The sequence below is a fragment of the Pichia membranifaciens genome, assembly GCF_001661235.1.
Source record: "Pichia membranifaciens NRRL Y-2026 unplaced genomic scaffold PICMEscaffold_1, whole genome shotgun sequence".
NCBI classification, from domain to species: domain Eukaryota; kingdom Fungi; phylum Ascomycota; class Pichiomycetes; order Pichiales; family Pichiaceae; genus Pichia; species Pichia membranifaciens.
The window spans coordinates 1,606,171-1,618,093 of record NW_017566982.1 but is presented as its reverse complement, the minus strand read 5'-3'; the positions used below and the strand labels follow the sequence as shown (position 1 = coordinate 1,618,093).

The following is an 11,923-nucleotide window of genomic DNA, read 5'->3' as shown; positions in this document are numbered from 1 at the left end:
AAATCCCCCTATTTGCTATCCAGTGACACAGTTTAATGCTGGCTAAGGGGTTAATGTTGCAGTATGGAATACTGAAAAAATCAGTATTCCTTGGCGCCAGAAGCTACAGCTCCTCCGCCTCTTTCACCGTGACAACCCAGGCGAAACCTACACGAGTTAGGTGGTTCTATGCGACGGATATCCCGAACACAAAACCATACCATCCCAACTACAAGCTTGTGAAGAGACCTGCAAAATTTCTTCCGTTTACCAGAGAAGATTCTAAGCGTCTAGAGGACTCATTTTATAAGCTTTCGAAAGAAACCAATAAGGAAACGTCTAAATACAGACATGTGAACGTAAATGAGGATGGTCTTTTCAGTGCTGATTTGGTTACCAAAACAATTAAGCCTACTTACTGGATTGGCCCGACATATGAAATTAGAAGAGGTATCTGGTTTTTAGATGAGAACCAACCCCTTCCAGATTTGCTAAGTGAGCAAGTCGAGGAAAACTACAGAAAATATCGCCCGGATCACTTTCTCGGTAAAGAGTTGGAAAAGGGAGAGAAGCACCAGATACCGCCTATTCAATTGAAATCAGAGAAGGACATTTATGAGAGTAAGCTGAAGAACGGTATGAAAAGAAGATGGCCATTTCACGAATTCGATGATTTATCAGATGCGCCAAAGATTTTGCAGTTTAAGTCAGACAACCTCGCATTATTGGTGAACAAGGGACAATTACTACCACAATTTATACTTGAAAACTTGGCTGGTTATTCAAATTCCGTCTTTGGTTTATATACAATAACAAGAGGATACGAAGAGAAGATGAACCAGAGCAACGAGAATCAAAACAAGAGAGGAAAATCATCCTCTGACATAGATAAAAAATCTGAAGCGGACAGTAAGTTCGGCACTATGCAAGAACTGGCTGAAAAGGATACAAAAATGGAAGAAGATATCAGTGAAGGATTTAAGAACTCCTCTTCTGAGACTAATCACAAATTCCAGAAATCCATGGAGAACGATTTCTCAAATGCAAGTGTGATCACCGAAAACAGCCAGGATAGAGAGGTGGAACACCTCATTCTTTGCGTCCATGGGATTGGCCAGTTCTTGAGCTCCAAATACGCATCGGTGAACTTTGCTCACGATTGTAATCATATGCGCCAGCTGCTAAAGACAGAATTCGTTAAAAAATCACACCAGTTTGCTCCTCTTGCGTATGGTGAGGAGAAAATTGGAAACGATGCTAGATTTAAAAACTGCAAGACACAAATACTTCCTATTGTTTGGAGATACAGTATCGATTTCGGCTTGAACTACCTGTATAACGAATATGGAAAGGACGGAGAATACAGGTTGCCTAAGTTATCCAATTTGAACATCGATGCCGTGACACCATTGAGAAACTTAACTGCTGATGCGCTTCTCGACATTCTTCTATTTTACGAGCCGAAGTTTAAGGAAGAGATTCTTGAATGCGTGACAAAATCTGCAAATCAAATATATGACAAATATCTCGCCAATCATCCAAACTTCAAAGGTAAGGTATCTCTTATTGGACATTCCCTTGGATCGTCCATTGTGTTGGACATTTTGTCTAGACAGCCAGACAAAATTCCCACCGGCGCCGGCTTCAACGCCAAGGAACATCTCAAGTTCGATGTGGAGAACTTTTTCTCGTTAGGGTCTCCTAACGGGGTATTCAAGTTTCTTGAAAGGAAAAATGTGTATCCCAGATCATTCAGGAGCAAGAGTGACAAGACCGACTACAAACTCGGGAGCGAGAGCGCCGGAACTGCAGTCTATCCCAAGGTCAACAACTTGTACAACATCTTCTACGCCACAGACCTCGTGGCTTACAGGCTCGAGCCCTTGATCCACACTTCTATGTCGAGGGTGAAGCCCAAGAACATCAGGCCCATCAACGAAGAGAACATCATCACCTCGAAAATTAAAGACATGTCTAAATCCTCGTCAGACATCCTGTCAAACAAGGTTGTCCGAACCATCGTAGAAAACACCGCGACATGGCAGGGGAGTCTCTCCACGGCAAACCTCTTTAACGGTAAAGAAAGCATCATAGAGACCAGCGATTTGGTCAAAGACCTTATGTTCGGACTGAACAAAAACGGCCGAGTAGACTACGTGCTTCCACAGGGTATGTTTGACATCGACATGATCAATGCCGTCTACTCCCACATCCAATACTTTGACGATGCAGACGTAGCCGACTTAATATTGAATGAATTGTGGAGGAAGCCTGAACCGAACAGGGACATCATCGGAGTACCCAACACTGCTCCGCAGCCGACAAACCCCGACCTAGACCACCTCTGACCTGCGATCGGGACAGAGAAACCCTCAAGAGGGCACGACACGGATTGCAGTCGCGGCCGCCGTCTGATCTTCCGCGAGAAAAAGTATAAAAAGGAGGAACGTTCCTCGGCTTGGAGCATTCCTCTCCCTGTAGATAGCATCCGTTATTTTATATTTAGCGTGTTGATTACTTCGTAATAGCAGCAGCCTAAAGGTGGAAGATATACTTTTATGCGCTGAACAGGCCATTAGCAAGACAGACGGATAAAGCGATGTTCATGTCCAGGAGGGTGTGCTACTTCGCCCACTTCGCCTATCTTTTCCAATGGGTCTTTGCTGTAGGCTGCTAGTGTGCGGTTTTTTCCAGTTTTAAATGATGACTAATAGTTTGCTGTGCACCATTCTGAGTACTCTTTTATGACAGATATCCAAACTTGTATATCACTGACTGAAACTGGATTTAACCAAACTGTAGTTGGTTACGCCTGTAGCCTTTGCCCCGTTTTATTCCATAGTAGCCCGGGTAAAGCCGACTTACCGATTTACCTCCGACGGCCTGGTCACGTGGATTGATGCCTTCGGACCTAATGTCTCGATCTAGAATCCCGGACTCTGCTTCATGCCTCTCCCATTTTCTGCCAAAGGACTGCTATTGTTTTACCTTCTGTGTTCATTAGGCAAAAGAAAAGATCTGTGGACTCTATTGTGGATCAATGGCCAATTTATGGTGCTTTTCGGCTAATTAGCATTCAATGCTGGCGATGTTCTGCCGTCCTATAATCGAATTTTGGCTTTTCGACAAACAAGATGCATGTAAAATCTCTTAAAAACCTTCTGATTTCTATGGTTTGCAAAATGTTGCTGTTGCTGTACGTGATTTAATCGTTGACAGGTTTAATTGCACTTCACGCTGCGCTTCACCAGTGTTACATGGGGCAAGCCAGTGCTAGACCATAATGGAAGACTCCGAAACCTTTAGCAAGTTGAACAGTTTCACGTTCCCCTTAGCTTCTAGCCGTGGCCAGAAGCACTCAGAAGGCACGCCGAGAAGTGGGGAAATGGAGCTTGGGGGAAGTGGGAGTGATAGCAACGATGAACTAGAACAGTTAGATCAGCCCCCGGCATTTCTTGCCGAACCTCAACATGTGGTACCCGCAGATCTATCTCCTAAATCAACAATACATAAGCCTAGCATGTATTTCCCATCGAGTTCAAAACGTCTTCTCACCGAACCTCCACTGTCCTCATCATCTTCTTCGTCTCCGACGGCAAATTCCTATCCTAGTATTCCGTATCCCTCTAGAAGACACTCTAATATAATTTTGACACAGAAAAGGCGGAATTCCAAACGGCTTTCCATCTCTTCCCTCTCTCCAGTTACTATGCAAGATCGGACATTTGGTAAAACCCAAGAATACATCACAGGTAGCAGCAACATTAACAACAACAGCAATGGAGATTCCGACAAAACCTCAGAGACTATTCCTTTGAGCTCCCCCTTGTTGAAAAGAGCATCTTCTTGGTCGATGAAGGGTCCATCACACCACCGCAGTCCTTCAATATCAAGCAATTCTATTTCTGTCGATTCCTTAACAACAACACCTCTGGCAACAATCGATTCAGGGTTGAATGAAAACAATCTCTCATATGCAACTCTGAATCTACCCCCTAAACCTCTTGCGATTGAAAATCACCTTGAAGACGCAGAGCATATTTTTACAGATAGTTATTCTGGGACGAAAGCAAAGAATGACGATCACAATCCTTCACTTTCAGTAGAATTTTTTGATGACGAAAGCACTTGCATTATGAAGACACCATCTAGTGGCTCTAGCTACACTGTGGGAGAAGCAGAAGCTCTGGATCTTCGACGCCCATCGGTAGTGTACATCGTTTCTTCTCCTACTAATCTAGAAGTTGACCTAAATGTAATAGAAAACTGATTAGGCCTTCAATATGTAAGCCATTTAGTTTCCATCCAACTCCCAGTAATTTTTTGATTTGAAATTTCTAATCAAGTTTACTTTCATTTATAATGTAATAAATTACTAACGGCCAGTAAAAATGAATGCCAAAGGTAAATAAGCTACCATGGCGTTACATATCTATTCAGTTACCAAGAGTATCTTTCAAAGCATTTAATTGTTTTATCACGGCTGACTTTGCAGTACCACCGGTAGCGTCTCTTCTTTCGACCGACTGCTCGAAGTTGAAAGTCTTGAAAACATCATCTTCAAATCTGCTATCAATCGTTTTGAATTGTTCCATTGATAATTGGTCAATACCTGACAGACTGTTTTCTTCTGCCGCTCTCACACACTCACCAGAGATGTGATGAGTTTCTCTGAATGGAACACCTTTCCTAACTAAGTAATCAGCTAGATCTGTTGCAAGCATGTCCATGCTTAAAGACGCTTCCATTCTTTCACTCTTCGGAGCCAAGGTCGAAATCACACCGGTTGCAATCAAAATGGAGTGCTCTACAGTTAGCATTGCGTCGAACAATGGCTCTTTGTCTTCCTGCATGTCCTTGTTGTAGGTGGAAGGAATGGATTTCAATGACATCATGAAACCTGCAAGACTACCAAAGACTCTACCGGACTTACCCCTCAACAATTCCAAAGAATCTGGGTTTTTTTTCTGTGGCATTAAGGAAGAACCAGTGGAGTAAGCATCTGCCAACTGAATGAAGCCAAATTCACCGCTTGAGTAGATGATCAAGTCTTCAGAAAATCTAGAAATGTGGTTCATGAAAAGAGATGACCAGAACATGGTTTCGACAACAAAGTCTCTGTCAGAAACAGCTGCTAGAGAATTACCTATGACTCCGTTGAAATTAAGTTCCTTTGCCAAGAATTCCCTGTCGATACCATATGGGTGACCAGCCAATGCACCACAACCCAACGGAGAGACGTTCAATCTTTCAATGATCTGGTTCAACCTCTTGTAATCCTCAGTGAAGTACGTAGCATACATGCTGATCCAGTGGGACCATCTGATTGGCTGCGCTCTCTGGAGATGAGTGTAGCCCGGCATCAAGAAGTTTATTTCCTTCTCGGCTCTCTTGATCATCGTTTCAATCAATGACTTCAAATATCCTGCCAGCTTCTTCAACTCGTCTCTGACATACAATCTCATATCTGTCGCAACCTGGTCGTTTCTGGACCTACCGGTATGGACCTTACCGGAGATGTTTTTGCCAATCAACTCGCCCAATCTTCTCTCATTGGCGGTATGAATGTCCTCGTCACCTTGCTTCTCGACGAACTTACCAGATTTCCACTCTTCCTTGATAATTTCAAGACCTCTGTGGATTTCCTTAAGCTCTTCTGCTGTTATCAATCCAAGCTTCTCCAAGCCCATGGTATAGACCCGAGTACCCTCCAAATCCTGTGCATACATTTTCTTGTCGTATGGTAAGGATGCATTGTATAGATCCATCAAGGGATCGCTTGCCCCGGTGAATCTTCCGCCCCAAAGTCTTTGTTCTGCTGGTTGGTCTGCTGACATTATGGTGTTTGTCTTGATTGTATCTGTAAAGCTTCCTTCTGTTTTTTAACTTCCCCAACCGAATAACATCCTACCCCGTTATCTGCATCTGGAGACCGGAAATTGGAAAGAAGAGTCACAATCAGCTGAAAAAAAAGTACAAGACGGCCGATCGTCGTTTTTGGCGGATTTCCATCTTTTTACAAGGCAGGGAGCAACTAACCTCATCTCTGCTAGAGACATAGCTACTGGGCTAGGGACTCTCGTTAGCCAGTGAATGGGCCGGCATCAGCAAAGTCTAGGTGTGTGACACGGAATAGGGCTGCCTTTACTGTTCCCTGGCTCTCACTGTCATCCGCTTCATTCTAATTTGTTAACTCTCTTCTTTCGACGGTGCCTTGACTTGCCCCGTTCTTTCGACGTGTGGAGACAAGTCTCTGAAACACGCAGATGGTTAGAACCTGTATGTGAGATAGAATAGCACCTCAAGTGTGAAACATGTAAACATGTAAACATGTAGACACCCTGTCACAGCTCGATTTAAACATCCGTATTTCTGTGATGTGAAGAATTATACGGCAGCGAACGAGAAAATATGGCCGATCGGAACGACACACCCAGCTTGTTTGGGGTGCATTCAGACGTTTAAACGAAGGGACATCTATCTCCCTTCCTTGGACAATAGCACTTCTGTAAAGATATAACGAAGACCCGCAAGCACAATGGCAACTCCACTAGAATCTGTGCTCCTAATTGGTGGTTCAGGGTTTCTTGGACTTCACCTGATTCAACAATTTTGGGAAGAATCTCCACGTCCAAAGATACACGTTTTCGATATTCGTCCATTGCCCGATAAAATCTCCAAATATTTCACATTTGACCCTAAGCAAATAGCGGTGCATGTTGGCGACCTCACGTCTGAAGACGACGTAAAGAAGGCGATTGAATCCTCGAAGCCATCAGCCGTGGTCCATTCTGCGTCCCCAATCCATGGTCTTGGTCAAGAGCTCTACGAGAAGGTCAATGTCCGCGGTACGGCAAACCTCATCAAGTGCTGCAAGGAAACAGGAATCAAGGCATTAGTATATACTTCCTCAGCTGGTGTTATATTCAACGGTAACGATGTGCACAATGCAGATGAGACATGGCCTATACCTGAGGTTCCAATGGACGGATATAACGAAACCAAGGCAATTGCAGAAGAAATGGTTTTGAAAGCAAATTCGCCTGAGGAGGAGTTCTATACTGTGGCGTTGAGACCAGCGGGCATCTTTGGTCCTGGTGACAGACAGCTTGTGCCTGGTTTGAGACAAGTCTTAGAAAGAGGTCAGACAAAGTTCCAGGTTGGTGATAACAACAACTTGTTTGATTGGAGTTATGCCGGTAACGTCGCAGACGCCCATGTTTTGGCTGCTAAGAAAATATTGGACCCTACGACTGTATCATCTGTTGGTGGTGAAAAGTTTTTTGTCACGAACGACACTCCTTCGTATTTCTGGACCCTTGCCAGAACCGTGTGGAAGGCCGATGGCCACGTTGACAAGTACAACATCGTTTTGAACAGACCAGTTGCCATTTGTGTGGCTTACTTGTCTGAGTTTTTCTCTAAAATTGTCGGCAAAGAACCAGGCTTGACCCCATTTAGAGTGAAGATTGTTTGTGCATATAGATATCACAATATCACGAAAGCGAAGACCATTTTAGGATATAAACCCAAGGTTGGGTTAGAGCAAGGCATTAGATATACTTTGGACTGGATGGATGAAACAAAATGACTGAGTGCCTCTAACTTCAGCATTCAACTTGTGGTCCTCCTACTTCCCTATTTTCCTCTCTCTCTATTTCTCTATTTCCATTTTCTATAGTTCTATATTTATTTATTTAGTCTTAGCCTTGTAAAATATATCAACTACTCTAGTTTTGCCTACATAATATACATTCTTTGTCCCTATCCTTTATCATTCCCATATTCTCTAGACATTTGCGATGATACGTATGACGACACTGAAATACATAGAGTTCGTTCAACTTATCTATTTGACTTATGCCTTCATTGTTCTCATTAATTTTCTCACTTCTAAAATTCTTCAATTTATGATCTCTCCAAGATTCGTAAACGGAGTTTCCAATTTTCCCTCCCCAAATTTTCCTACCACAAGCTTCACACTCTATATTTTTTGGGGACCAACCTTGAATTTTCAAAGATTCCAAGACCATCAGATTGTCAAAAATATCGTTATCAACCAGTATCTGAATAATTGTTAATATTTGTTGATCATTACAGAAAGATATGAAAATTTCTCTCAAAACCATTTTAACGTCCCCTAGCTTTGTCTGGTGGATAGCAGAGTCATCCAAGAACTTTTTGAATATTTTGTTGAATGAGCTGGAATCTTCACTGCTTACATTAATGACGTATGTAAATATTGATTGAACTACTCTTTTGAAAGTGTCAACAACCTTGTGCTCTACTCTACTCTCTTTTGAAGAGGCGTTGGTAAGTTTTGTCAATATACTGACAGAAGCTTCGATAATTTGAAGTATTAGCGTTTCTCTCAAAGCTAAACTATCTTCCAGTTTTTTAGTCAAAGTGGGGTCTTTGGTAGATAGTACAGAAAAAACCTTGTTGATACATCTCCATACTTTAGTTTCTTGTTGCTTCGAATAGCCTTTTAATTCCATCTCATTGCTGGATCTTTCCAGAATTTCACAAACTGAATCAATGGCATTTCCGTATTGATATTTAACGACGTACCACTTTATCAAAACTTCGAACTCATTAGATTCATCGGATTTCAAAAGGTCAACAATATCAGTACTCAAATTATCCAGACTGAGAACAAAATGCTCGATACGATTATCCATGAAACTTTTCTCACTAATTGGATCATCATAAATTTGAGCTTGCAACACAGCATCTGATTGACTGATATCTGAAACATTCATTCTCCTTTGGCTGATCAAACTTTTAAGATATTCATATCTAAGGCCTGCTCCTAGTAATTTGTTCTTCTTGCCTCCACCTTCATCACGGGTGTTGAAAATTTCTCTTAAATAATCAAATTTGATATGGTTGTCCTCAAAATTGACAACGTCGGAGTTTAGCTCTGGGCAAAACTCACAGACTACCGAAGCCAAGCTTTTCGGATCAGACTTGACAAATAGCTCGAAGTTAGAACTCAAAATTTGGACAATTTCTGCCCTATTCGAGCCTTTCGAAGCTTTCATAGCATCTTTCAAAATTTCGGATATCGGTTTGAAAAGCTCTATGTTTCCAGTTTTTTCAGGCTCAATCTTTTTCATGTTTTGCAAATCTACCCACAATTCTAATACATCCATATATCTTTCCTCAGATTGGTAAAGATACAGTAAGACTTGATAAAACCCAGCTTTCTTGACCTGAAGAAGAACGTAGTCAATATCTAAAGGTTTGTAAACTGAAAGTAAAGACTGAAGCCCCAATTCACAATCTTGAACTAGTTCTGTGGTTATATTTATATTTTTCTTGCTAGTTCCTGCCTTGCAAAGAATTGCAATCATTTCGTCAGATATACTATCTGCTATCCTAATAAACTGCAGATATTTGGGATAATTTCTGGTTATGAAAACGGCTAATCTTATATTGTCAGCCAAAGAAAAACTTGAGTCGTTATCATGAAAAACTCCTAGTAGAACATCAATGATGTATTGCCTGCTTACTCTCAATTGATATTTATCGTCAATTGTTGAACCTGACCCCACCATCTCATTATCATTTAACAAATCATCCTCAAATGCCTCATTAAGACATGAAAGCATACTTTCACTATCATATTTCAAAAGTAGACTCAAATAAGGAAAAGCTGGCTCAGCTTTATAATCATCAACAGTGTGGATTTTAGCAGAGCCCAATGGCCACGAAATAGTTGATCCATTGAATAGGAAATAGTAAACATTCAACTTTGCGGAGAGACTATAAGTATATGGAAACAACTTATCGGTAGGATACTGACGCCCTGTCAATGTATATGAAATATATGGATACACATATCCAATATCGTTGACAATTTCCTCTTTTTCTGCATCAGATAATACATTTTCCTTCTCATTAAATGTTTTTATTCTCAAGACAGCCTCTATCAACGGGGTAAATATATCGTGCAGAAGAGTGGTCCAAATGTAAGCTAAAGTCTCATTTAAGTGGTATTGTTTACACAGAGTAACAGTTAGGTCAATATCAAGCTGCTGAATATCTAGCAAGCAAATCAACCGCTCTAAAGTATTCGTATCCTTTTCTTCGATATAGTGTACAACCATTGCTTTTAGAATTGTGGGTGAAAAAGTGACAATTTCCGACGAAAATATGAAGTTTTCAAGCACTTGAAAAAAGACACTATCCAGACGATAATCAAGCAATTTCTCATAAATTAAATCATACATTTCAGATGGTGCATTTATCGTTAGGCAGGTTTGAATTAATAAGAGTGTAATCTCTCGATAACGATCCAAGCTGTTATCTGAAGAAGACTGTTCGGTGAAAATATACTTCAGTGAAGAACGAAATATCTGAATCAGATACTCTTTCATAATTGAATGTCGTGCTTCATCGTCGTCAGGTAAATTTAGTAGCGGATTATCCTCACCACCTTGATACTGCCTTTTCGATTCCTTCAACGCTTCAATGTACTTTCCCTTTTCGAGAAGATTCAATAAAACATCTGCCCAGTTTGATATATTGGCAACAGCAATTTCCCTATGCTGAAAAATAAAAATGCTGGATTTCAAAGTAAAAAATGAACCAAAAAAGCTCTTTTGAATGAGCCCAATGCTATTGTGAGGAAAAATTGGAGTGCTTTTCATTTGTTTGTACATCAGATCTACCTCTTTCAATATGACGAGACTGCTCGAATCATAAAAAATCAATTTCTGTGACCTCGTAAGTGCAACCAAAACTCTGTAGTTGAGCCATCGTAAGCAGACAATAGTTTCTGAATATTTCGTCTCTTTTTTGGACGTAACATTGAGAATGACAGTTTGTTCCCCTTCTTCATTAGTGTTATTCTCTGCTTTTATTTCGAGGACACCAAGTATATTTGACCATGCATATGCAAGCATAGGGGAATTTTCATGCCGTCCAAAGTCACCGACAGTTGCGGGAAACCATGAAACGCAACCGGACATGCCAAGGCTTTGGTCGGAGATTTTAGGCTTTTTCATTTTGATATGAGTTTTGAGCTCTGAGTTAAGCGATAAAACCACCATCGAGTGAGGAGTGATCATAGAAATCAAACTCATTTCATCTGCCAGTGATTTTTTAGAGCCAATCGGAAGTAGATGAAAATCCAAGACCGTGTTAGAATAGTTTACTTTTCCCGTCATGATGTTGGCAAGATCATATCTACCAAAAACTATTTTTGACCTGCATGAATAGCCAATCAGAGATCGTCCTCCATTATGAAATATTGTGATTCCTGTATCATCTGAAGAGACGAAACCTGTATGTCTTGATCCAATGAAAGATATAAATCGAATAGCGGAACCCTTCAAATGTGCAATATGATGATGTGACCCGTCAAACTGAAGTTCATGAGCAGTAGTTGGTGTAATTGTGATTATTGGATCAGCCTTTTTCAGATCATACAAATTAATTGCGCCATCAGAGTTACCCATTGCTAAGTAAGTAGAATCTATTGATAAGGCGAGAGCCGTTATTCTTGTAGAAGGCGTAATATTTGCCCACTTGACTTTCAATAAAAGTACCTGCTGAAAGCTGAATAGTAAAGCGTAGCATTTAGAGGTCACCACAGCAATATATTCATCACTTATGGCCAATAATTGCGGATCTCCATTCTCAGAAAGAGATGAGGAAGAATATATTTGATCGGTTATTTTTGTGAGACTAAGCCACTGCAATTTAGATAAAGAGAATTCGGGACGTAGTAAAGAATTGCAACTTCCAGACTCTAAATCTTGCCGAAGACGTTTGTCATTTGGCTGACGACGTGACTTTGTAGGACTCTGCGGTTGCGTTGAGATTCTAGAGCTTAATCTTTGATCAAATTGTTTATTCGGAGAAATTGTTTGCTCCACATAATGCTGTGTCTGTAGCTCAGACATTGCTTTTTCGTAATCTTTTCTCAAAATAATGT

General features: G+C 41.0%; 5 protein-coding genes across 5 annotated transcripts; 3 read left to right on the top strand and 2 right to left on the bottom strand.

Moving 5' to 3' along the window:
• Positions 1-35: 35 nt before the first annotated feature.
• Positions 36-2,327, top strand: PICMEDRAFT_70650 (hypothetical protein; the record flags this gene model as incomplete). The annotated part of the gene is made up of 1 exon (XM_019163697.1): positions 36-2,327. The coding sequence occupies one exon, from the start codon at positions 36-38 to the stop codon at positions 2,325-2,327; it is 2,292 nt and encodes a 763-aa protein (XP_019020187.1).
• A 935-nt stretch (positions 2,328-3,262) lies between these two features.
• PICMEDRAFT_70649 (hypothetical protein) lies at positions 3,263-4,249 on the top strand (the record flags this gene model as incomplete). Its single annotated transcript, XM_019163696.1, has 1 exon — positions 3,263-4,249. One exon carries the CDS (start codon positions 3,263-3,265, stop codon positions 4,247-4,249), a length of 987 nt encoding a protein of 328 aa, XP_019020186.1.
• A 166-nt stretch (positions 4,250-4,415) lies between these two features.
• Positions 4,416-5,816, bottom strand: PICMEDRAFT_70648 (hypothetical protein; the record flags this gene model as incomplete). Its single annotated transcript, XM_019163695.1, has 1 exon — positions 4,416-5,816. One exon carries the CDS (start codon positions 5,814-5,816, stop codon positions 4,416-4,418), a length of 1,401 nt encoding a protein of 466 aa, XP_019020185.1.
• A 653-nt stretch (positions 5,817-6,469) lies between these two features.
• PICMEDRAFT_14559 (hypothetical protein) lies at positions 6,470-7,929 on the top strand. The gene has a single exon (XM_019160433.1). It carries the CDS (start codon positions 6,518-6,520, stop codon positions 7,568-7,570), a length of 1,053 nt encoding a protein of 350 aa, XP_019020184.1. The 5' UTR covers positions 6,470-6,517; the 3' UTR covers positions 7,571-7,929.
• PICMEDRAFT_70646 (hypothetical protein) lies at positions 7,710-11,891 on the bottom strand (the record flags this gene model as incomplete). Its single annotated transcript, XM_019163694.1, has 1 exon — positions 7,710-11,891. The coding sequence occupies one exon, from the start codon at positions 11,889-11,891 to the stop codon at positions 7,710-7,712; it is 4,182 nt and encodes a 1,393-aa protein (XP_019020183.1).
• Between the last annotated feature and the right edge of the window lie 32 nt (positions 11,892-11,923).

What these genes read in the sequence shown, in the direction of transcription:
- PICMEDRAFT_14559 (XM_019160433.1), top strand. Translation starts at nt 6,518, where the DNA reads ATGGCAACTCCACTAGAATCTGTGCTCCTAATTGGTGGTTCAGGGTTT.